Here is a 22,910-nt window from a genome sequence, read left to right as displayed (position 1 = left end):
AAAAGCTCACTTGTTGCACTTCAGTTGGAAGTTCAGGTTTCTACCATAGGAGGTAAAAGAATTAACTCGGTTTCTGTTCATTTACTTAGTTATGAGCAGGGTTACACTTAAATACTTTTAATACAGTGCAGCTTCCTTCTCAGCCTAATACTTTGGTTCCTGAGCGAGGGGCATTTCCCCCCCCCCCATCCGCCTCTCTCTTAGCCACCCTGAGGGATTTCCCACAGACCCAGGGGATCCTCTCAGCCCTTGTTCTTGGTTTGGGGGTCTTCTTTTCCTAGGAGATCTCTCCCCTCCTGACTGGAAGGAGACCCTGGTTTAGTCGGTCTTCCCACAGATTCTCCCTCTCCTGCCTCAGACTCAGCCCTCCAGATTAAATCCTGCCTCCATATTCTCCCCAGACCCTCCACTGGGTCGTCTTCCTATCTAAGCTGCTGCGAGGCTCCTCCTCCTCTCGAATCAGAGCCAGTTCTCCCTCAGACAGAGCAAATAATAATAATAATAATAATAATAATAATAATAATAATAATAATAATAATAATATCCCCACCTCCCCTCTTAGATCAAAGCCAGTTTTCCCTCAGACAAACCTCTTCGAATAATAATAATAATAATAATAATAATAATAATAATAATAATAAATCCCCCTCCCCTCTCTCAGATCAGGCCCTGTCAAACTCTCCCCCTCAGAAAGGGCTCCTCAGATTTTCCCTCCAAAAGGGCTGGCAGCCAATCAGAGAGAGAGAGAGAGGCTCCCGCCCTCTGCTGGAACCTCGGAGGCACTGCACCCCCACACTCTGCTCTGGCTCTGAGGGAAAATACCTCATGGGATGAAGCAAAAGGAGAAACTAGGAAGAAGAAAGGATACAGATAAACTGACCGAGTCTTCTCTTGTCATTTGTATTTCACAATTAGTTTACAGGAATATCTGCAACATATGGTTCATTATTAGAGGTCAGCGCCTGAGATTGAGGCAAATGCTCAAAACTACAGATTCCAAACACCCCTCACCCCCGTTTCTAGAAGGTCTGTGTGTAACTTGAGGCTTTTTTCCCGTGCATGAGGCTTTATGTTATTATTATTATTTGTTTGTATTTTTACTACTATTACCACTGTTCCATAGCAGATTGCAACCATTTAAAAATATTTTTAAAAGTCAAAACAAATAATAATCAGAAGAATAGGCTGGGTCCTCCGTTGTCAGAGGCCTTGGGAAAGAGGGGGAGGAGCCTGTGTGGGGAGGGAATCCCCCAAGGGGGGGTCTGCCCCCAGGATGCCCTCTCTTGGGCCACCCCCACCCAAGATTCTCAAGGGGGTGAAACTACCAAGAGGGCCCCCCTGCCAAATTTCACAGCCAAGAGGGTCTGTAGGGAAGAAGGTGGTTCTTCACATATTTTGAGGGGGGCTAAGTGAACCCCTCCTGAAGGCAGCCCTGTTTAGGGCAGTTTTAAATGTTTAATGCTGTATTGTGTTTTTAATATTTGGTTGGGAGCCTCCCAGAGGGGCTGGGGAAACCCAGCCAGATGGGTGGGGTGCAAATAATAAATTCCTATTATTATATTATACTCCTGTGAGCACTTTGAATTGGACCTGGAAATGAAGGGACCACCAATGCAGCTGTTTTAAAACAGGAATTAAATGTGTTCTCAGGGGTTGTAATGGGAGGGATTCAATGAGATGGGGTAGACCCATGGATGCTCCTTGGAGAAAAAGGGAGGAAATAAATGCCCTTCATAAAGAAAGGGAGCCCAGCCAACAATCTGGAGCAGATTCTGAACCATCCTCAAGAGCAGTTCCACTTAGAGGGCATTGCGATGATCCTATCTGATCCACAGCAGAGAGTACCCTGGCCATGTCATCACAAATGACTCACTTGTCAATCACAGTTCTGTCTTCTTTCATTGACTGAAAACACTGAAAGGCAGGAGCAACTAGGCTGATTCATTTGACAGACCTTCCCAATGTTTCCTGCACATTTTGCATAGTAACGTTTAGTAGGGCTGGATGCCGGCTTCTCCTTTTCCTTTTTTGAAAAAGAAAGTTCAGAGTCTGGGCTGTGTTGCAGTCCAGCCCTGGTTCCTAATAATATTCCGGGAATCTTTTTGTTTTCCTGGCTGTGTATCAATTTCATAACAGAACAATGTATTTGCTTTGTAGGATTTGCAAAGGCCTCTACCTAGGAAAGACAGAACTTGGCAGTAGGACCAAGAGCTTTCTTCCAATCTCTTGGGGGATTCCACAGAGCCCAGATGGATGAGTCAGAGTCCGCTGGCCCTGAAGCAGGAAGAGGCCATGCCACCCAAACTGGGAACAGCAGTGGAATCTGGGAAAACTTTCTGCTGAAGATCCAGGGTGAGGAAAACATCTTCAGCTCAGAATTGCAGAGACAAAATTTCAGGCAGTTCTGCTACCAGGAAGCCAAAGGTCCTCGAGAGGTTTGCAGGCGACTCCACCACCTTGACCATTGGTGGCTGAAGCCAGAAAGGCACACGAAAGCTGAGATGCTGGATCTCGTGATCTTGGAGCAGTTCCTGGCTGTCCTTCCGCCAGAGATGGAGAGCTGGGTGAGAGAATGTGGAGCGGAGACCAGTTCCCAGGCGGTGGCCCTGGCTGAAGGTTTCCTCCTGAGTCAGGCAGAGGAGAGGAAGCAGACAGAGCAGCAGGTGAGAGAGACTGTCCTCTGGATATTCCCAAGGGGCTCTGAACATGAGAGAGAGTATCCCAAAATTCTCTCTTAATCCCCCAATCTTTTTTGGAAAGCCTCCAAGGAATGAGATCAGATACCCCTAAAGCTTTTGCCTCTCCCAGTCCTTTTCTAATGTTTCTCTCAATTCTCTGCTTCCAATCCTTTTTGCCCTTTCAGGGAAAGATTATCTTTGCAGAAATGGGCCTGGATTCCTCTGAGGCAGAAAAGACTCAATTGGACACCAAAGAGAGACCACTGGGTAAGGAGGAAGGAGGGTTTTTTCCCATTTGGTCACACATTCTGTAGTTTTTGCCACTAATCTGTGGGGAGGACACTAGGGGCCAAGAGCCCAAAGTGGGGACATGTATTTTTACCTAGCTAAGATACAAATGTCAAAATTCACTCAGTAGGTGAGACTTTTTTCAAAGACCCACCTGTAGTTAGAGATGCACTGCTTCACCTCTAAGAGAAGCATGTGAAAATGGCCTGGCACTTACCTTTGTCTCTCACAGGTGACAGAATGATGCTGGCAAGAGATGCTTATCCATCTTTGCATGAAGGCAGAGATGCAGCAGCCATGGAACCAGATCAGGTAGGGAGAATGAAGGATTGTGGGGCAAAGAGTCCCTAATGAATCTCTCTCCTCCTTCTCTTGGCTGTAAAGGCCATTGCAGGAGCCTTATGTTCTGAGATTGGTGAACAATCACCTCTCGCTGACTAGCCTCCTGAATGTTGCTAATATAGTGGTACCTCTGGTGACGTACTTAATTCTTTCTGGAGGTCCATTCTTAACCTGAAACTGTTCTTAACCTGAAGCACCACTTTAGCTAATGGGGCCTCCTGCTGCCGCTGCACTGCCGGAGCATGATTTCTGTTCTTATCCTGAAGCAAAGTTCTTAACCTGAAGCGTATGTAATACGAGGTACCACTATTATTTATCAGTAGTTGCAGTTTTATTTACAGATTTAACATTTAATGCTTAAATAGGCTTCTAAATCGTTGAGAAATCATAAAAACAGTGGCCAGAATTCACCTTTCCCCTCATTCCCCTCCCCGTGACCCGCAGTACCCCCTGAAGTTGACTTTAATGCATTGTGAAGGTTCCCCCCACCTCCAGAACAGTAGATGGGGAGAGCAAAGATAGGATCCTTCCATCTGGGAAACTGGAATCGATGAGCAGAGAGAATTATGTATTTTTCACTCTATAACACACACCTGACCGTAACACACACGTAGTTTTTAGAGGAGGAAAACAAGAAAAAAAATTCTGAAAGAAATAGTGGATGTATCATTTTTGTACTTCATGCTGTGGCCACAGACATGTGATTTGACGGTTTGTTTGGGGTAGCCCAATGCAAAAATCCTGAGAATCCATGTGGATCTGCGCATTGTAACCACGTTTTTGCACCATTGCAGCCCCAGGCAACAGTGGGTGCGTGATGTTTTTGGTGCAGGCTGTAGCCATGGACATGCTATGTGATCTGATGGTGAATTTGGGGTGACTCAATGCAAAGATCCTGAGGATCCATGTGGATCCGTGCTTTGCAACCACGTTTTAAGTGGGGAGGGAATGAAAAAGAGGAGTGACAAGGAGCATGAGAGGGGTGTGCGGAGAAGCAGCTGCCTAACAATGCAGGAGAGGGGTTTAACGGGAGAGAGGAAAGGAAGGCAAAAGTCCCCCCCTCCCAAGCCAGCCTCCTCCCCCCTCTCCCGCCTGCATATTTTCTGGCTGCCTGCGAGTCCCTAGAATGCTGGACGCAGCAGCACCGGAGCACGGAGAGGAGGAGGTGGTGGCTGTCGGCTGCGCTCCTAGCCGTCGGAACCTGAGCCAGGTGGGCTGGAGCCTGCCCGCAGTGTGACTAGGAAGGAATTAGAAGGAAGGACGTGATCCTTTCCTTTCCCCTCTGCTTGCCAGGAGGGTAGGGGATTTCCCTGCTCTTTGTTGCGTTTGAGCAAACACAGCAACCGAAAACAGAAGCGGGTGGGCAGTAAGACCCTGAGGCAGAATGCAGGAAAGCAGCAGCCTAGCTTCTGCAGCCTTCCCTCCTCTGCGCGATCTGATTTTTGCCCCGGCACTCGGGCCAGTCAGCTCCAGGGACCACACATTCGCTCAATAACACGCACAGACATTTCCCCTTTCTTTGTAGGAGAAAAAATGTGCGCGTTATAGAGAGAAAAATACAGTATTTGAAGATCACCATGTGGCATTCCATCCATTCCCCTAAAAGCTTAATACCAGTCATTAAAATACACACAAAAATACAGTTTTGTTAAAACATTAAAATATGCATCCATAATAAAAATGTGCAGCAAAACAATTACATTAAAACAAAACAGCAATGAACAGGCAGAAGACAACAGAGCAATGTGTAGTAGATAATCTGTATGTTGTCTAAGAAGGGGACCTTTCCCTTTTTATTTTAGGGTCTGGTGTGCTTTGAAGATGTAGCTGTTCATTTCACAGATGAGGAATGGGAGTTGCTGGATCCTGACCAAAGAGCTCTGTATAAGGAAGTAATGGAGGAGAATCGTGAGATCATGGAGTCTCTTGGTAAATCTGCCTTTTGGATTACAATATCTCTTTCGGAATTCTTTTTGAAATTCAGTTCCTGAGGCTGTGATCCGTTTCTTTTTTGTTGCAGATGGTGATGAATCAGAAAGGAAGAATGAGGCAGACCAAGTCTACACAATGGAGAAGCGGTATCAATATTTGGAGTGTATAGAAAGCTTCAGAAGAATTCATACAGGGGAGAAACCATATCAGTGCATGGAATGTGGAAAGAGCTTCAGTCGGAAGGATAATCTCAATCTTCATCAAAGAATTCATAAAGGGGAGAAACCATATCAGTGCTTGGAATGTGGAAAGAGCTTCTGTCGGAAGGATAATCTCAATCTTCATCAAAGAATTCATAAAGAGGAGAAACCATATCAGTGCTTGGAATGTGGAAAGAGCTTCTGTCGGAAGGATCATTTCACTCTTCATCAAAGAATTCATACTGGAGAGAAACCATATCAGTGTTTGGAATGTGGAAGGAGCTTCACCCGGGAGGACAGTCTGACTTCCCATCAAAGAATTCATATAGGGGAGAAATTATATCAGTGCTTGGAATGTGGAAAGAGGTTCAGTCGGAAGGGAAGTCTCACTTCCCATGAAAAAAGTCACAGCGAGAAGAAAGCATATCAGTGTATGGAATGTGGGAAGAGCTATACCCGGAAGGATTGTCTGGCTTCACATCAAAGGACTCATACAGGGGAGAAGCCCTTTGAGTGCTTGGAATGTGGGAAGAGCTTCACTCAAAGAGCAGGTCTCGTGTACCATCAAAGAATCCATACAGGGGAGAAACCCTTTGAGTGCTTGGAATGTGGGAAGAGCTTCACTCAAAGAGCAGGTCTCGTGTCCCATCAAAGTATCCATACAGGGGAGAAACCCTTTGAGTGCTTGGAATGTGGGAAGAGATTCAGTCGGAAGAATAATCTCAATCTTCATCAAAGAATTCATACAGGGGAGAAACCATATCAGTGCTTGGAATGTGGAAAGAGCTTCATTCGGAAGGATCATTTCACTCTTCATCAAAGAATTCATACTGGAGAGAAACCATATCAGTGTTTGGAATGTGGAAGGAGCTTCACCCGGGAGGACAGTCTGACTTCCCATCAAAGAATTCATATAGGGGAGAAATTATATCAGTGCTTGGAATGTGGAAAGAGGTTCAGTCAGAAGGGAAGTCTCACTTCCCATGAAAAAAGTCACAGCGAGAAGAAAACATATCAGTGTATGGAATGTGGGATGAGCTATACCCGGAAGGATTGTCTGGCTTCACATCAAAGTACTCATACAGGGGAGAAGCCCTTTGAGTGCTTGGAATGTGGGAAGAGCTTCACTCAAAGAGCAGGTCTCATGTACCATCAAAGAATCCATACAGGGGAGAAGCTGTTTGAGTGCTTGGAATGTGGGAAGATCTTCACTCATAAAGCAAGTTTCATGCGGCATCAAAGAATCCATACAGGGGAGATGCCCTTTGAGTGCTTGGAATGTGGAAAGAGATTCAGTCAGAGAATTGGTCTCGTGTCCCATCAAAGTATCCATACAGGGGAGAAGCCCTTTGAGTGCTTGGAATGTGGGAAGAGATTCAGTCAGAGAACTGGTCTCATGTCCCATCAAAGAATCCATACAGGTGAGAAGCCATTTCAGTGCTTGGAATGTGGAAAGAGCTTCACTCGGTACTCCAATCTCAGTTCGCATCAAAGAACTCACAGCAAGGACAAACCATATCAGTGCATGGATTGTGGAAAGAGCTTCGCTTGGAAGGAAAGTCTCACTCCCCATCAAAGAATTCATACAGGGGAGAAACCGTATGAGTGCTTTGAATGTAAAAAAAGGTTCAGTCAGAGTGCCCAGCTCTCCATCCATCAAAGAATTCACACAGGGGACAAATGATACCAGTGCTCAGAATGTGGAAAGAGCTTCATTCGAAGCGCCCATCTCACTTCCCAGCAAATAATTTATACAGCGGACCAGTCTTCCAGAAATGGAAGACTGGGGAAATATCATCAAAGGAACTGAAGGAGGTGAGGACAGCTGACCCCACATAGGCCTGAAGTCACCCCCCCCCCAATAATCACCCCAGGCCTCAAAACTGTCCAAAATTCCTTTTGTCTTCTAAAAAAAAAAAAAAATCCAAAACAGCTTTTCTCTGCTCTTCTCTGCTTTTCTCACAAGATGCATAGGAAAAATGTTACTCTTTTATCGGTACGAGAAGGCTTCAAAAAGCTAATGAATAGGCTCTGTCGTTGCCAAGAATACTCAAGCCTGAGAACTGACTTTTATCTCATTCAGTTGCAACATCTTTGGACATGCTGAACCGCTCTCATTGCCCTTTCCTGGGAAGGGTGCCAAGAGTCCAAAATAGTCCCGAGACAGGAACTTTCTGTTCATGCTAAGGAGACACATGGGGCAGAAACTTTTCAGAAGAAGGAGAAAGGGGAGGGAAGTGGAAGGGAAATATATACTCTGTGCAATGGCTGTAAACTCGTGCTTGTTTGTGAACTATCACACTTGCTCCTTCTACCAGTTCGTGGATGGTAGAAATAAAGCTTTTTCTTCGAAACTATTCCTTGAGTGTCTGTTGACTCCCATTTTCCCTTTCCCGGGCGTAATATTTTTCCCCACCCGAGGGCAGAGCCTCATAAGGCTACAGAACAATGGCAAGAGAAGCTGATGAACTATGTAGAGTTGGCAAAGCTAACAGATAAACTGTCGGGGAAAAGACAATAGTGACTTTGAAAAAGAATGGGAACCTTTTACATCATATCTGCAGAAACAACAACAAAAAAAGAGTCATTGGCAGGATTTAAATAAACATTTGCAATTTTGTTTACAAAAAATAGGACACTTAATATGACAATATAGAAGTAAATATAAACAGCAGAATGTAATATAAGATGGAATAAACCAGTGATGGAAGTTGAGGGAAGTCCACAGGGAAGGGGAAAATTGAAATCTGAATGTAATGTAATGATTATAGACATTGTTAAAAAATAAAAATCTAAAAAAAATGATTAAAAAAAATAGAATTCATACAGCGGAGAAGCCATATAAGAGCTTCAGTTGGAAGAGAAGTCTCACTTCACATGAAAGAACTCACAGGGAGGAGACACCATATAAGGGCTTGGAATGTGGGAAGAGCTTTGCCCAGAAGACAAGTCTCACAGCCCATGGAAGAATTCCCACAGGGGACAAAGCCTAACGGTGCTCAGAATGTGGACGGAGCTTCGGTCAGAGAACCCAACTCGCTTCCCATCAAATAATTCATAAAGGGGGAAACCATTCAGTTATTGCAATGCGGAAAGAGCTTCAATCAGTGTGACAATCCCACTTCCCATCAAAGGATGCCTATTAGGAGAGGCATAGAAACAGAATTGTAGAGTTGGAAGAACCGTGGCAATGCTAGAGTGTCTCCTGAAGCATGCCTGACAGATAGTCGTTCAACCTCTGGTGATGAACCTGCAAGGAAGGAGAGGTCACCATCAGAATTTTCTTCCTGATGTGTAGCCATTTGGATCCTACCCTCTGGAGCAGCAGAAAACAAGCTTGCTGCATCTTCCATGTGACCCTTGATCATCTTGGTCACCCTCCTCTGTGCATGTTCTAGCTTGTCAATATCCTTCTTAAATTGTGGTGCCCAAAACTGGACACAGAACTCTGGTGGAGTCTAACCAACGTGGAATACAGCATGACTATTTCTTGACGAGGGCCTGCTCGTCATCAGAAATAATCAGTCTCACACCAGGATGGATTGAAAGAGCCTAACCAGCTAAAAGCTGCTGCAGCCCAGCATTTATTTTGAACAGTAAAAAACTTACAACATTGTATCAACCCAGCAGATAAAGACAATACCATACATGGATGTCACCCCATCACCAGGCTATACTATGTGGACCAATCATTAGTCTAGCATGAGGTGTTCACGCGCTCATCATGCCCAGCACAGCCTGCCCTGCCAAAAGGTCAGGCTGCAGTAAATTTCCACCCATGCGCCCATCTTGCCGCTTAGGCACAAACAACCTTTTCCCTACTTGCCCTCTTTTATTACTTGTTTTATGAAAAGTAAATTTTTTCTTAACAAAACCTAAGCAGAATCATTTGTCTCATTTCCTAAACGCTTATATCTTGCAACATAAATTCTTCTCGTCATCCCTGTGGCGGGTCGCGGTTTGTACCACCACGTAGTACATTGGGCAAACAAAGAGGGTAGGCATTGAATGCAGCAGCGCAACACAATGAATCCTGCAACAAGCAAAATTACAATTAGCAAAAGTTTTCTTAACCATGCTCTATTAGGTAACCAGGAAGACAACCATTCCCATGGATCAAAACCTTCGGGTGGATTCAAAGGATTATGGGCTATCATTTTTTCCATATAATTAATAGTAGCAGAAATATTGGCCGATTGATCAGATATAAACATACAACAATGAGAATGAATCAAGGCACAAACTCCACCTTTGGAGGCAAGGATTTTTTTTGTAAAGCAACTTCTCTTATTTCTGACATTTCATTGTTAATTATTTTTAAAGCCAAGATGGTAGAATTAAACAAGGCTTCAGTCCAATTTGCCAATCTATGCAGATCATGGTAATTCATAGCTGCACCTAAAGAGGGCAGAAGGGACCTAGAGATGGCTGTCCCTGTATATCGAGAAATAGGTGATTGCACTTCCCTTCTGTTACGCAAACGGACCGCTGGGAGCTTGTCCATTTTATACACCAGGGGTATGACTACTCCTAAAGTGCAGGTTCCAAAAAAGGCAAGGGGGATTTCTTTGTAGGCTCTTGTGCCACAGAATAACCATAAGTCAGATTGAAGCAAACATGTAGATTTGCTGCTCTTCTTTATCCAATCAAACCAAACATAAAAATCTCTACACGCAGCCTGTTGTTCATAAGTCATGTTGGTCGTGACATTATTAACTAAAACTCTTGGCCTACCACTCATAGTGGTAACATTAAGAAAACAAGAAGATCCATTAACATACTCATAGGTCCAATTACAATATGGATAATGACCTAAAAAGTGTTGGTTTCTGCTTCCTTCACTGAGCGGCGAAAGTGCTTGTCACAAGACAATGTTTACATTCCAAAGTCAGTTACTGTTGGGTTTTCCCACGGGAAAGGGAGACTGGATGTGACGTACACTGGTTTCCTGTTTTTCACTGTTCTTTGCAGTTCAGTGTAGTTCTCTCCGTGCTTTAGAGGAGAGAGGATGCTTTCTCTGCTCCGGCAGAGGCAAGATGTTTTTCTGTAATCTACCAGCTTTGAAGTGTAAATAAAGCAATATAGAGTATGTGGCACATATTCCTCATCCTTCCGCTGTGCACGGGACGCTGCATATCAACAACAATAATTGGTTATGTGGCCCAGAAGAACGCAGTCATCTTGAGAATGGACTCCAGAAGTCGAATCAGGCTCCTGGCTAAGGAACAAAGGAGCAAAGAATCGGAATGCAGAGGGACGGATCGAAACGGTATCTGCTCTGTGCGTCACGATGATTGATGAGGTATGTGCTACTGCTCCGGGCAGCCTGCCAGCTTCTAATTAATGGCTTTATGGCTGGACTTTGAACTTTTAAGGCCGTTTGCGGGACCAGGCAAAGGCTTCTAAGGCAAAGGCTGGGGAGGCTGGAAACCGAAAGCAGTTTTGAACTTGCCTTTGGAAAGAGGTTTGAAGCAGCTGCAGTTAAGCTGCAGTTAAGAGTGGCACAGGCTCACAGGCAGAGGCTGGAAATCGAAAGTACTTCTGAACTTGCTTTTGGAATGAAGCAGCTGCAGCTGTACACAGAAGCAGCTTGATTTAAGGCAGCAGAGATGACGCAGAAGGCTAATGCCAGAGTCATGATGGCTAGCTGCAGAAGGCTGGCTGAGGCAAGTGGGGAATTTGATACCACTAATCAGCCAAATGCTCAACTCACAGTAGCCTGTGATACTGCCATGATTCAGAATGAAGCAGACCGCCAGGGTGATAGCTGCATGGGCAAGGGGGAGACTTCACAGACGTCATCCCATAGTGCAGTGGAACCACCAGATGGCGCCAAAGCTTTGAAGGCAGTGAAATGCTACTCGTGTGGACGCCTAGGCCATATGAAGAGGGAATGCAGATATCCCAGGGCCAAGACAGAGCAGCGCAGCGAAAGTTCATCGCATGGAAAAGGCCGAGGCAAAGGCAAAGGTCCGGTGTCCAGGACAACGCAGCACAAGGCAATGGTCTCACGCTTCACTCCAAAGGTTGCAGAGGTCCAGAAGACGTCTAGATCTTTCTTCGTTGTTGATTCGGCTGCAACGCATCACATGTGCAACGATAAGCGACTGTTCGTGTCTTTTACACCGCAGGAAGGTGCGATTCACCAGGCGGATGACCACACAATCCCCAGTAAAGGCTACGGAACTGTTGTTCTTCACAGTTTGGACTTATCGATACAGAATGTGCTTTATGTGCCGGATGCCAAACATAATCTGCTCAGCGTTGGACAGCTGAATGAGCGGAAAATTGACATTTCCTTTAAGAACAAAAGGTGCATCATCACAAAGAAAAATGATTATGTATTGCATGCTGAATATGTTGATCGTTTGTATGTTTTGTATTTTGATGATGTTGTGCAGGATGAAACTTGTTGCATTGCAGGTACTAACAAAAGTTTGCATGCAGAATGTATTCATGATTTTCATTGAAAATTTGGTCATTTGCATTTTGAGGCAGTATCTAAAATGCCTGCCTTGGTTGAAGGTATGACTATTAAACCCTGTAGGTACCACATGAAGTGCAAGGCATGCGCAGCAAACAAGGTGAAAATGGCTGCGAAAGGTAAGGTGTCTAGTAGGCAAGCTACAGAACCATACCAGGTTGTTCATGCTGATTTGGTTGGACCACTAGCGCCCTCTTTGGGTGGAAACAGGTACTTCATGGTTCTCATTGATGCATTTTCCAGGTATATTTATGTGTACAATCTCAAGCAGAAATCAGAGGCTTTTCCAAGGTTCAAGGAATTCTGTGCTTGATTGGAAAATGTGCATGGTAAGAAGATAAAAACTTTTCACTGATCGTGAGGGGGGGAATTCACTTCTCAGCAGTTTGAAGCTTTTCTGACTGAGAAAGGAATTCAACACGATTTGTCTAGTCCTCGCTCGCCATGGCAGAATGGACTTTGCGAGAGGGCAAATCAGACATTGCTTCAAGGGTTAAAAACCTTGCTGCATGATGCAAATCTTCCAGAGAGTTATTGGGCCGAATCTCTCTCATGTTTTGTTTACAGTTACAATCGCAGGTTATCTTCAGCGATTGGTTGTACCCCCTATGAGAAGATGTTTGGCAAGAAACCATACATCAAACACATGAAAATTTTTGGTTCTGACATGTGGGTTCACTCACCACAAAGCTCCAAGTTAGACAAGCGTGGATTGCATGGTATTTTTCTAGCTTATCAGAAAGGGTCTTACAGAATAATGATGACTGACTCAAAGACAATTAAGCTCACAAGAAGTGTTGAGTACAATGCCAAGTGGGGGGAGAATGTGGGAATTTTCCAATGTTATCCTGATGACAGTGATGAGACTGAGGATAGTCAAAAGCAACCGCAACAACCCACACCCACTGATGAAGGTTCTGATTCTGAGTCTGACACTGAATCGGGTGATTCAGAGGATTTCAAGAGTGCGAAAGCCTCTATGCGACCCTCTGAAAGCTCTGATCAAGAATTGGAAGAACCATTGTTCACAATAGGTCATTTTTCTCCTAAGAAGGAAGAGGAGAGTGTTGAGGACTTAAGGCTAATTCGTAGGTCACAGAGAGCAACAAAAGGCAGACCTCCAAAGAGATTTGCTGATGAGTTTGCTAAGATAGCAGTAACAGCTGTTAAAAGCTCCAAGAAGGTATTTGAACCTTCAAGTTTCCAAGAAATCCAGGATTTGGATTCAAAGGAAGCTGAGCCATGGTTAAATGCCATGAAGGCTGAGCTTGATTCCTTGGAAAGGAACAAAACATGGGACCTTGTTCCAGTAGTTCCAGGAATGAAACTGCTTGGAAGCAAATGGGTCTTCAAAGCGAAGACTGATCAAAATGGCAAGATAGTCAGACACAAAGCCAGATTGGTAGCCAGAGGTTTTGCACAGGTACCAGGTGAAGACTATCACGAGACCTACTCACCCACCGTGAGGTATGAGAGCATTAGGCTTATGCTCAAGCTAGCTGCAGAGGAGAATCTACACATTAGTCACCATGATGTGAATACAGCTTTTCTGTACGGATCTCTAGATGAATCACTTTATATGCTTCCACCTGATGGCGTACAGGTAAAACAGGGATTTGTTTGTGCTCTGAAGAAGTCCCTTTATGGTCTCAAACAAAGTGCACAGTGTTGGCACACAAAACTCACTGAAGTATTGTTTTCTCTAGGTTTTAAGCAAGGGAAAGCTGATCCATGTGTATTTGTCAAAGAGGAGGGGCAAAAGAAACTATTGTTTGTTTTATGTTGATGATCTTTTATTCTTTTGGAAGGATGTCACAATGTACAATAATGCCCTAGCTCAACTGAAAGAGCACTTTGACATGAAAGATCTTGGTGAGGTAAACAACTACCTATCTCTGGAAATAGAGAGAGATCAAGATGGTAATATTCTAGTACACCAGTCACGGAAAATTGCTGATGTGTTAAGCAAACTAAACCTGATGGATGCTAACCCTGTAGACACACCGATGACAACAGGTTATCAGGTAGATGACACTGAAGAAGCATTTTCTGATACTACACTGTACAGAAGTGTGCTAGGCAAGCTAAACTTCATTGCCAGATGTTCAAGACCAGACATTGCTGTTAGCTGTAATTTGCTAAGCAGACAAGTCAACAATCCTACTGTTAAGGATTGGAAAACTCTGAAACACATAGCGCGGTATTTGAAAGGCACTATGCATTACAGACTGAGATTTAACAATCAGAAGTCTGGTGGTCTTGAGATATTTGCAGATGCAAGTTTTGGAAGTGACACTACAGACAGGAAAAGTACGTCTGGAGTTTGCTATAAGTACAATCAGGGTCTATTTGATTGGTCATGCAAGAAGCAAACAACAGTTAGCTTAAGTACTTGTGAAGCTGAACTGAATGCACTGTCTTATTCACTTAAGGATTGTGAATGGTTGTTACAATTGTGCAAAGACATGAAAATTCCTGTCAAATGTCCAATCCAGGTTTACCAGGACAACAAAGCATGTTTGGCTTTGCTGAATTCTGAAGGTTGTAAGCAAAGCACGAAGCACTTGCAATTGAAGTTGCAACATGCTAGGGAACGTATTCAGAAGGGACTCGTAACGGTGTCCTATATGCCAGGTAATGAAATTCCTGCTGATGTATTGTCCAAGATTGTGTCAAGGGATCAACACTGTACCTATGTGCAGAAGTTGGGTTTGTACTGATATTGTACGAACACGCTGCCCAGTGATGTTCACAGAAAGGGGGAGGATGTTGGTTTCTGATTCCTTCACTGAGCAGCGAAAGTGCTTGTCACAAGACAATGTTTACATTCCACAGTCAGTTACTGTTGGGTTTTCCCACGGGAAAGGGAGACTGGATGTGACATACACTGGTTTCCTGTTTTTCACTGTTCTTTGCAGTTCAGTGTAGTTCTCTCCGTGCTTTAGAGGAGAGAGGATGCTTTCTCTGCTCCGGCAGAGGCAAGATGTTTTTCTGTAATCTACCAGCTTTGAAGTGTAAATAAAGCAATATAGAGTATGTGGCACATATTCCTCATCCTTCCGCTGTGCACGGGACGCTGCATACAAACAACAAAAAGTTACTACTATTATGATTGAAAAGAAAACAATGAGACGCTATTTCCACAAGCGACAAAAACACGGGGGTAAACTTGTACGATTATCCTTCATATTATTACTAATCTTATATGAGGCATTTACTGGAATACCATGCAATAATATGCCAGACCTCTTTGATTGAGGAGGGATATGCATACACACCCAACATTCAGAAAGATTAAGTATAGAAGCAAAATGATTTATGTCCCTAACATAGGTATTGTTGTTCCAAATCTGATGATAATGTTCTGGCCTCCGGACCTTCTGCAAAAGAGCAGCACAACGAAGACTGCGCTTCACAATGTCTACAGAGGGATGAAACAAAAAAAATTCATTCCAGTAGCACCTTAAAGACCAACTAAGTCAGTTCTTGGTATGAGCTTTCGTGTGCATGCACACTTCTTCAGATACACACAGAGGGATGATTGGTAGTCACGGTGGCTTCCCAGGGGGGAAGAGGATTTTCTTCGCAGGATTTTGGGACACAGTGGAGGACAAAGCCGTGGCTAAAAGGCGGGCTTTGTGTGTCTCAGTGCCCACTGACTGGCAGGCTTTAAGCATATCAGCAATGGCTATATTTGACGTTGTCATCAAAGGGCGCAGCGCTTGATTACAGTCCTCATTTGCATTATCAAACGCAAGCTGGCAGACAATCACGTCTTGGGCTGCCACATCCTGAACTTGCCGCTTAAGAGTATTATATAAGCGATCAACAAATTGTCCATACGGCTCTGTAGGGCCTTGGCGGACGCTGCCCCAACGCCCACCGCGCTCGGTCTTATCATCAGGCACGGCGGACAGGGCCCCCTGAGCGGCAGCGGTAGTGGCTTCCCAATACATGGGATCAAGGGCTAGCTGCTGGGCGATGGTAAGAAAATTGCCCCCACCCGTCAACCCGTCAAAAACATCAGTATGGGTCAACATAACGGGCATGGGGTGCAGCGCCAGCGGCGGCAATCGCGGCTTGGTGAGCAGCCTGTGCAGCGTTGTTGAGATTGTTGCGAATACCGTCAACGCGACGTTGGCAAGCCCAGTGCCAAGCTTGTATGAACAAAATCATTTGATGAGGCTGCATTACAATACGGGCCAGCAATTTAATATCTTCTGGTACCAGATTCTGTTGAAAAAGAGTACCAAAAAGTCCCAAGGTATAAGGGGAATGCAAGCCATTGTCCCTGACAGAGGAATATAGTTCCTTTATGAATCTCAAATCAAACTGCTCATGCCGGGCTGGGCCTCCCCCCAGGGCGGCAGGAACAATTACAGGAAAAAGATTTGGGGTGGCAGAATCAAAAGCCAGCAACGGAGCAGCGGCACGAAGAGATTCTTGAAGAGGAGTGGTAGATGGCTGTGCAGAAAGCGAAGAAGGTGGTGGAGGCAGTGGTGGGACAGGAGGAGCCGAAGGAGAGAAATCCGGTGGTTTAGGAGGTACATAAACCGGAGGATTCGAAGAAGGCAACGTGGGATGCAGAGACGAAGGAGGAGCAAAAAGGACAGGTGAGACAGGCGACGAGGCAGCCAGGAGGATATTTGCAGGAGTTAAGCTCGACATAGCTTTGTAGACTTTACACCAGGCATGTAAAACTTTGATATCAATTTGAGGATGGTTGTGGAAAAAATGTCCTATTTTTCCCCAGTCTTTTAAATCCCAAGAGCCATCCTGAGGATACCAGGGGCAGTGAGTGTCCAAAGCTTGAATAAGCGCCTTGAGATCGGCATCAAGTACAACAAGGTTGTTACTGGTGAGAAGCAACTTAAGTTCATCAAAAGAGACTGCCCCATAATGGCAGAGGGAAAGGGAGCACTCACCGGGATCCGAAGTGGATGAAAGACGCGTCTGAAGCCCTGGCCGGGCGAGGTGAGCGCTGGACGATGAGAAACAACGTGGAGTCCGAAGTTAGTCACATGGGGCACCAAATGACGAGGGCCTGCTCGTCATCAGAAATAATCAGTCTCACACCAGGATGGATTGAAAGAGCCTAACCAGCTAAAAGCTGCTGCAGCCCAGCATTTATTTTGAACAGTAAAAAACTTACAACATTGTATCAACCCGGCAGATAAAGACAATACCATACATGGATGTCACCCCATCACCAGGCTATACTATGTGGACCAATCATTAGTCTAGCATGAGGTGTTCATGCGCTCATCATGCCCAGCACAGCCTGCCCTGCCAAAAGGTCAGGCTGCAGTAAATTTCCACCCATGCGCCCATCTTGCCACATAGGCACAAACAACCATTTCCCTACAATTTCTTCCCTCAATCCAGACACTATGCTTCTGTTGTTGCAGCCTAGAATAGCATCAGCTTTTTTTTAATGCTGCTGCTGCTGCATTGCACTGCTGAAGAGGAGAAGGGAGAGAGGAAGAATGAAAAGCCTTTGAGTGGTACATGGGTGTTCTATCCAAGGGAAACTGACCACCGCACCAGCCGGAGAACTTCCTTAGTGCTCAGGTCCCCAGCTGTCAGGAAGGGAAGGCAGGATCAGCACCAGGGAGGGGATCGGAGGAGTGTGCTTGAAGGCCACAGCTAGAAAGCCAGCAGCAGAGGGAGAACATCCATGTTGTCTTGTGTGAAAACAACTCAAGTAAAAGCCTCACTATTTTGGAATCTCAACTCTCATGGATAGTAATGGGGTTACCAATTCTCCTACTTGGGCTCAAGCAACTAAGTTTATGGAGGATTTTTTCCAAGAGCTTTGGACACTTTGGGAAGGACTCTAGCAAATTCATCAGGAAATAGCCAGTCAAGGGTGACCAGACCGGCTTTATAAAAGCGAGACAAACTGCAGATAATATTAGATTAGTGGTGGATTTGGTAGATCAAAATAAAGATAAAGACCAGTTTGTAATTATATCACTAGATGCTGAAAAGGCTTTTGACAAAATCTGTAAACAGTACATGGAAGTAGCTTTACTTAGATTTGAATTTCCTTTGGTTATCTTAAAAAGGATTAAAGTAATCTATGAAGCACCTACGTCAAGAGTCAAAAGAGAATGGTAATCTCTCTGCCACCTTTCCTCAGGCCTGAGGAACCAAACAAGGATGTCCTATCTCGCCATCGCTTTTCAGTATCTGCTTAGAACACTTGGCTTTCACCATGAGACAACACTGAGGTTCACAGAGTAGTTCACAATACATTTGAATATAAACTAGTTTTATTGTTTATTTCAAATGATAGATGCTTTTGGTAAAACATCAGGTTATTCTATTCTATTATTCTGTTAATTGATCCAATCGGAATTGATGCCAGTAGGCCAAAATCTGATTGCACATTCCTTCAAGGAATATCAATTCCAGATTTGTTCCAAATCTCTACACTATCTAGACAGCTTAATATCTAGGCAGCTTAATACCAAGAGATAAAAAAAATAAGTCACACTTAATATAAATAAAATTATAAAAGAGATTTCTTCATATATTGATATACAGAAGTCATTGAACCTTACACTTTGGAGAAGGTGGAATGCTCTCAAAATGAATATAATTCCCAGATTAATTTATATTTTGAGAGGACTTGCAGTTTCTATATCTCATGTTTTCAAATTATAAACTCCCTGTTTAGGAAATGCCTTTATATTTATCTACTTTATACTTATCTACTTTATACATATCTACTGTCATGTATTAAATACTGGAAACTCATTGTTGGTCTTAATTTTCCGACGTGGGTGACCTTAGAATATGCACATACAGCCCCTTGGGTGGGCTGGAGAATACAGTCATACCTCGGGTTAAATGGGCTTCAAGTTGATCGCTTTTGGGTTTCGCCATTCGCGCATGTGCAGACGGTCAAAATGACGTCACGTGCATGTGCGGAAGTGGCGAATCGCGACCTGCACATGCGCAGACGCAGGTTGCGTTCGCTTCTGGATGCGAACGGGGCTCCGGAACGGATCCTGTTCGTATCCAGAGGTACCACTGTACTAGGATCAAAATATTTGAAATCCCAGGTGATTCTAGATCAACTAAGTCAGTTAGAAAGATATGGAACATATTGTCTAATAAAAATAAAGTTGATCTATACTCGCATGCCAAACCTGCCCTGTGGGGAAACCCTATATTAAAAATTGCTAAAAAGATGGTACTATGGAAAAATTTAATGGAAACAGGTGTATTGACTCTGGAGCAAGTGATAGAAACTAGAAAGCCAGGGAATACTTTTTAGACCTACCTACTAACAATAAAGGGACGCGGGTAGAGCTGTGGGTTAAACCACAGAGGCTAGGACTTGCCGATCAGAAGGTTGGCGGTTCGAATCCGTGCGACGGGGTGAGCTCCCGTTGCTCGATCCCAGCTCCTGCCAACCTAGCAGTTCAAAAGCACATCAAAGTGCAAGTAGATAAATAGTTACCACTCCAGCGGGAAGGTAAACAGCGTTTTCATGCGCTGCTCTGGTTTCCCAGAAGCAGCTTAGTCATGCTGGCCACATGACCCGGATGCTGTACGCCGTCTCCCTTGGCCAATAAAGCAAGATGAGTACTGCAACCCCAGTATCGGCCACGACTGGACCTAATGGTCAGGGGTCGCTTTACCTTTACATTTTTAATACAAAATGTAGTAGACTGGAAACAGGTGTATTGACTCTGGACCAAGTGATAGAAACTAGAAAGCCAGGGAATACTTTTTACACCTACTTACTAACAATAAAGGGACATGGGTAGAGCTGTGGGTTAAACCTCAGAGCCTAGGACTTGCCGATCAGAAAGTCGGCGGTTCGAATCCCTGCGACGGGGTGAGCTCCCGTTGCTCGATCCCAGCTCCTGCCAACCTAGCAGTTTGAAAGCACATCAAAGTGCAAGTAGATCAATAGGTACCACTCCAGTGGGAAGGTAAACGGCGTTTTCATGCGCTGCTCTGGTTTCCCAGAAGCAGCTTAGTCATGCTGGCCACATGACCCAGATGCTGTACGCCGGCTCCCTTGGCCAATAAAGCGAGATGAGTGCCACAACCCCAGTATCGGCCACGACTGGACCTAATGGTCAGGGGTCCCTTTACCTTTTTAATACAAAATGTTGTAGGCCAAAGATGTTTACATTAGTATTATGATAGTAATATCGTATTTATGGGTTAGGATATACATATAATCCCCCCCTTTTTTAGAACACAACAGCATACAAGTTGTCTCAGGGGTGGCCTGGAATTACCAATGGATGTGGCTCACTATTCGCTAACCTTGGGCTCCGCCCCTTGAATGCTCCACCTCGACACCTAAAACCTGTGCCTCCTCTTGGACAGTCGTCCCCAAAATGGGCGACACCCCCCTGAAGGGTTTTGTTCCTGGGGGGCACTAAGAGGCAATGGGGGGGCAGTATACACAACTCCCAGACTTTGAAAAGCTGATACCACTTGATGTCCCTTAAATTTCAAAGGAAGCAGCTCCTCTCCCTCCCTGCCAGCCAGGGAGGAGGGAGGCTCCAACTGTGTTGCTTGGCTGTGTTGCTCACCCAGTAAGAAGTCTAAGAACGACTGCAGGGTGGAGCTTGCATGCCTTGTGTGTGGCTAGTTAATGCAAGCCGAGGGGGGTTTTGAATGCTGGGCGCCATTTTGTTGCACGTGCTGCTGCAAACTTCACAGTGCAAAGCCAGGCCGGGGAGCCATCTTAAGTTGAGGCTGCATAGGCTTTGTGGTGCCTGTGATTCAGATTCTATTCAGTTGAACCTCTGGTTACAAAGTTGGTTGGACAGGGTTCTTGAAGCTACCAGCATGAGTTTAACCAGACTGCAGGAGGACAGGAAGACTGGAGTGTCTGGAACAGGTGAGGCTGCAGGTCCCTTATTTTCAAGGCTGCTGGTCCCTTATTTTGGCTGATGGTCCCTTATTTTCAAGGCTGCTGGTCCCTTATTTTCAAATTGTAAGTTGACAGCTGTGGTCTGGTTTTGGCTACAGCCAAACAGAAGGTAAGGATGGGGATGAAAGAAGATGCACCCCGGGAGGGGGGCTCGCTTCCCCTGCAAGCTTTTTCTGGCCAAGGGAGAGACCAGCTGAGATCCCCCAAAATACAGCATCTGGGGGGGGGGGCAGCAATGCGCGGGGCAAAACGAATAGGGGGGGGGGGTGAGCTTGGGATGTTTGGCTTGCCAAGGGTTAAAAGGAACTGAGCCGAATTCCTAGAGAGGAGATGAAGAATGGGGGGGGGGGGACAGGTCACTTCCTGCAAGCGGGGCGTGGATGTTTTGTGTGTCTCCTTTGCCAGCTTTGCTGCCTGGGTGGCTCCTGCTGCAATCGGGTGAGTCTCCTCTCTCTCTCCTCCCTTTGGGGGTCCCAGGGCTGCAGGGGGGCCGTGTCCAGATCATGCGTGCCCCCCAGGGTCCTGCACCCCCTCCTTGCTCCCTGCAAAGCCGGGGGGCGGGTGGTTTTGCAGGGCTGCAACCCTGTTCTTCCTTCATAGCCAAGGCTGCTCCCCGCTTTGAGGGGAAGCAATGGCTTTCACCCACCCAGACTTGAGTTTGCTGCCATAGCAGAGGAGTCTCCTGGGGGGTCCAGAGCCCCGTCTAGTCCTGTTGAGTCTCAGTCAGTCAGGCTGGAGTCAGTCTTAGCCCCTCTTGGGGGAGGAGAAAGAGCAGGGAGGAGGGGGGGCTGGGCCAGGGAGGGGTCAGGGCCCCCCTGCAGGAGTGGGGGGTCTCTTCCTGCTTGGGGGAGAATGTGTCCTTTTATTGAAAATGCATCTCTGGTTATTTGTGGGGCATAAGAATTCCTTCATTCCCCCCCCCAATATAGTCCTGCCCCCCACAAGGCCTGAGGGACAGTGGACCGGCCCCCTGCTGAAAAAGATTGCTGAGCCCTGTATTAGGCTTTCTCTTTTTCCCATGTGTAGCGGATTCACCCCACCAACTGCCCCCCATTAAATATAGCAGACCCACCTCATGGTACGCCAATTACACCCCCCAGTCTCTCCCCCCCAATGCTCCTTCTCCCCACCTCGTCTGGTTCCACAGCCGCGACTTCTCCTCCGCCACCAAGAAAAGATGGATGAGGCGGTCTTGCCAGAATCCCTCCGCCATCTGTGAGACAGAAAGGTGAATGAGAAGTCAGAGGTGGAGCTGTGCATGGCGAGCGAGAGATGGGCCACAGAAAAAGCCTCACGTGCCGAGGGCATTTGGACATTGGCAGCCATTAATCTTATTTTAGTTATGTGAAAATTGATGCACCCTGCTTTGGGCTCTTGGATCCCACCAATGACCATCAACTAATAAAGGAGTGGATTCACCCGCTAACTGCCCCCCATTAAATATAGAGGACCCACCTCATGATATGCAAATTACACAAATTTCTGCAGTTTACCACAGGCTACCTTGTGAGGATCATGTGTGAGAGGAAACTTAGTGATTTAGAGTCTTAGGAAAGAGCTGAACGAACAAGAACAGTTTTATTTACAAAAAAAAGTTTGTGAAACAAATTTGGGTCAGGAGGTGTGTTCTCCTTAACTTCCTACTTAAGCTAAATATAAGGATGTCACTGTAGTACATGCACAGCTTTTCTTAAACTTCAGTTGCTAAAAGCTCTCTTGTTGCACTTCAGTTGGAAGTTCAGGTTTCTACCATAGGAGGTAAAAGAATTAACTCGGTTTCTGTTCATTTACTTCGTTATGAGCAGGGTTACACTTAAATACTTTTAATACAGCGCAGCTTTCTTCTCAACCTAATACTTTGGTTCCTGAGCAAGGGGCATTCCCCCCCCTCCCATCCGCCTCTCTCTTAGTCATCCCACTTCTGAGGGATTTCCCCCGGACCCAGGGGATCCTCTCAACCCTTGTTATTCATTTGGGGGGGGTCTCCTTTTCCTAGAGGGACGCAGGTGGCGCTGTGGGTTAAAGCCTCAGTACCTAGGACTTGGCGATCGAAAGGTCGGCGGTTCGAATCCCTGCGG

At 45.5% G+C, this 22,910-nt stretch overlaps 3 protein-coding genes across 3 annotated transcripts in view; 1 reads left to right on the top strand and 2 right to left on the bottom strand.

Moving 5' to 3' along the window:
- The window catches only part of LOC310827696 (uncharacterized protein), a 751,453-nt gene that overhangs the window by 83,042 nt on the left and 645,501 nt on the right, over nt 1-22,910 (bottom strand). The window lies entirely within an intron of this gene.
- LOC310827855 (uncharacterized protein) overlaps nt 1-22,910 on the bottom strand; it is an 89,069-nt gene that overhangs the window by 21,675 nt on the left and 44,484 nt on the right. Inside the window, exon 3 of the mRNA XM_083704378.1 lies at nt 21,963-22,045. Within this exon, the coding sequence (XP_083560504.1) occupies nt 21,963-22,045 (83 nt within the window). The remainder of the gene's footprint in view (nt 1-21,962; nt 22,046-22,910) is intronic.
- Nucleotides 1-22,910, top strand: part of LOC310827688 (uncharacterized protein) — a 91,071-nt gene that overhangs the window by 42,865 nt on the left and 25,296 nt on the right. The window contains exons 4-6 of the mRNA XM_083703997.1: nt 3,199-3,278; nt 5,111-5,237; nt 5,329-6,394. Coding sequence (XP_083560123.1) covers nt 3,199-3,278; nt 5,111-5,237; nt 5,329-6,394 — 1,273 coding nt within the window. The remainder of the gene's footprint in view (nt 1-3,198; nt 3,279-5,110; nt 5,238-5,328; nt 6,395-22,910) is intronic.

This window comes from Podarcis gaigeae (genome assembly GCF_964106915.1).
Source record: "Podarcis gaigeae genome assembly, chromosome: 12".
Classification (NCBI taxonomy): domain Eukaryota; kingdom Metazoa; phylum Chordata; class Lepidosauria; order Squamata; family Lacertidae; genus Podarcis; species Podarcis gaigeae.
This window is presented reverse-complemented; position numbering and strand designations above follow the sequence as displayed.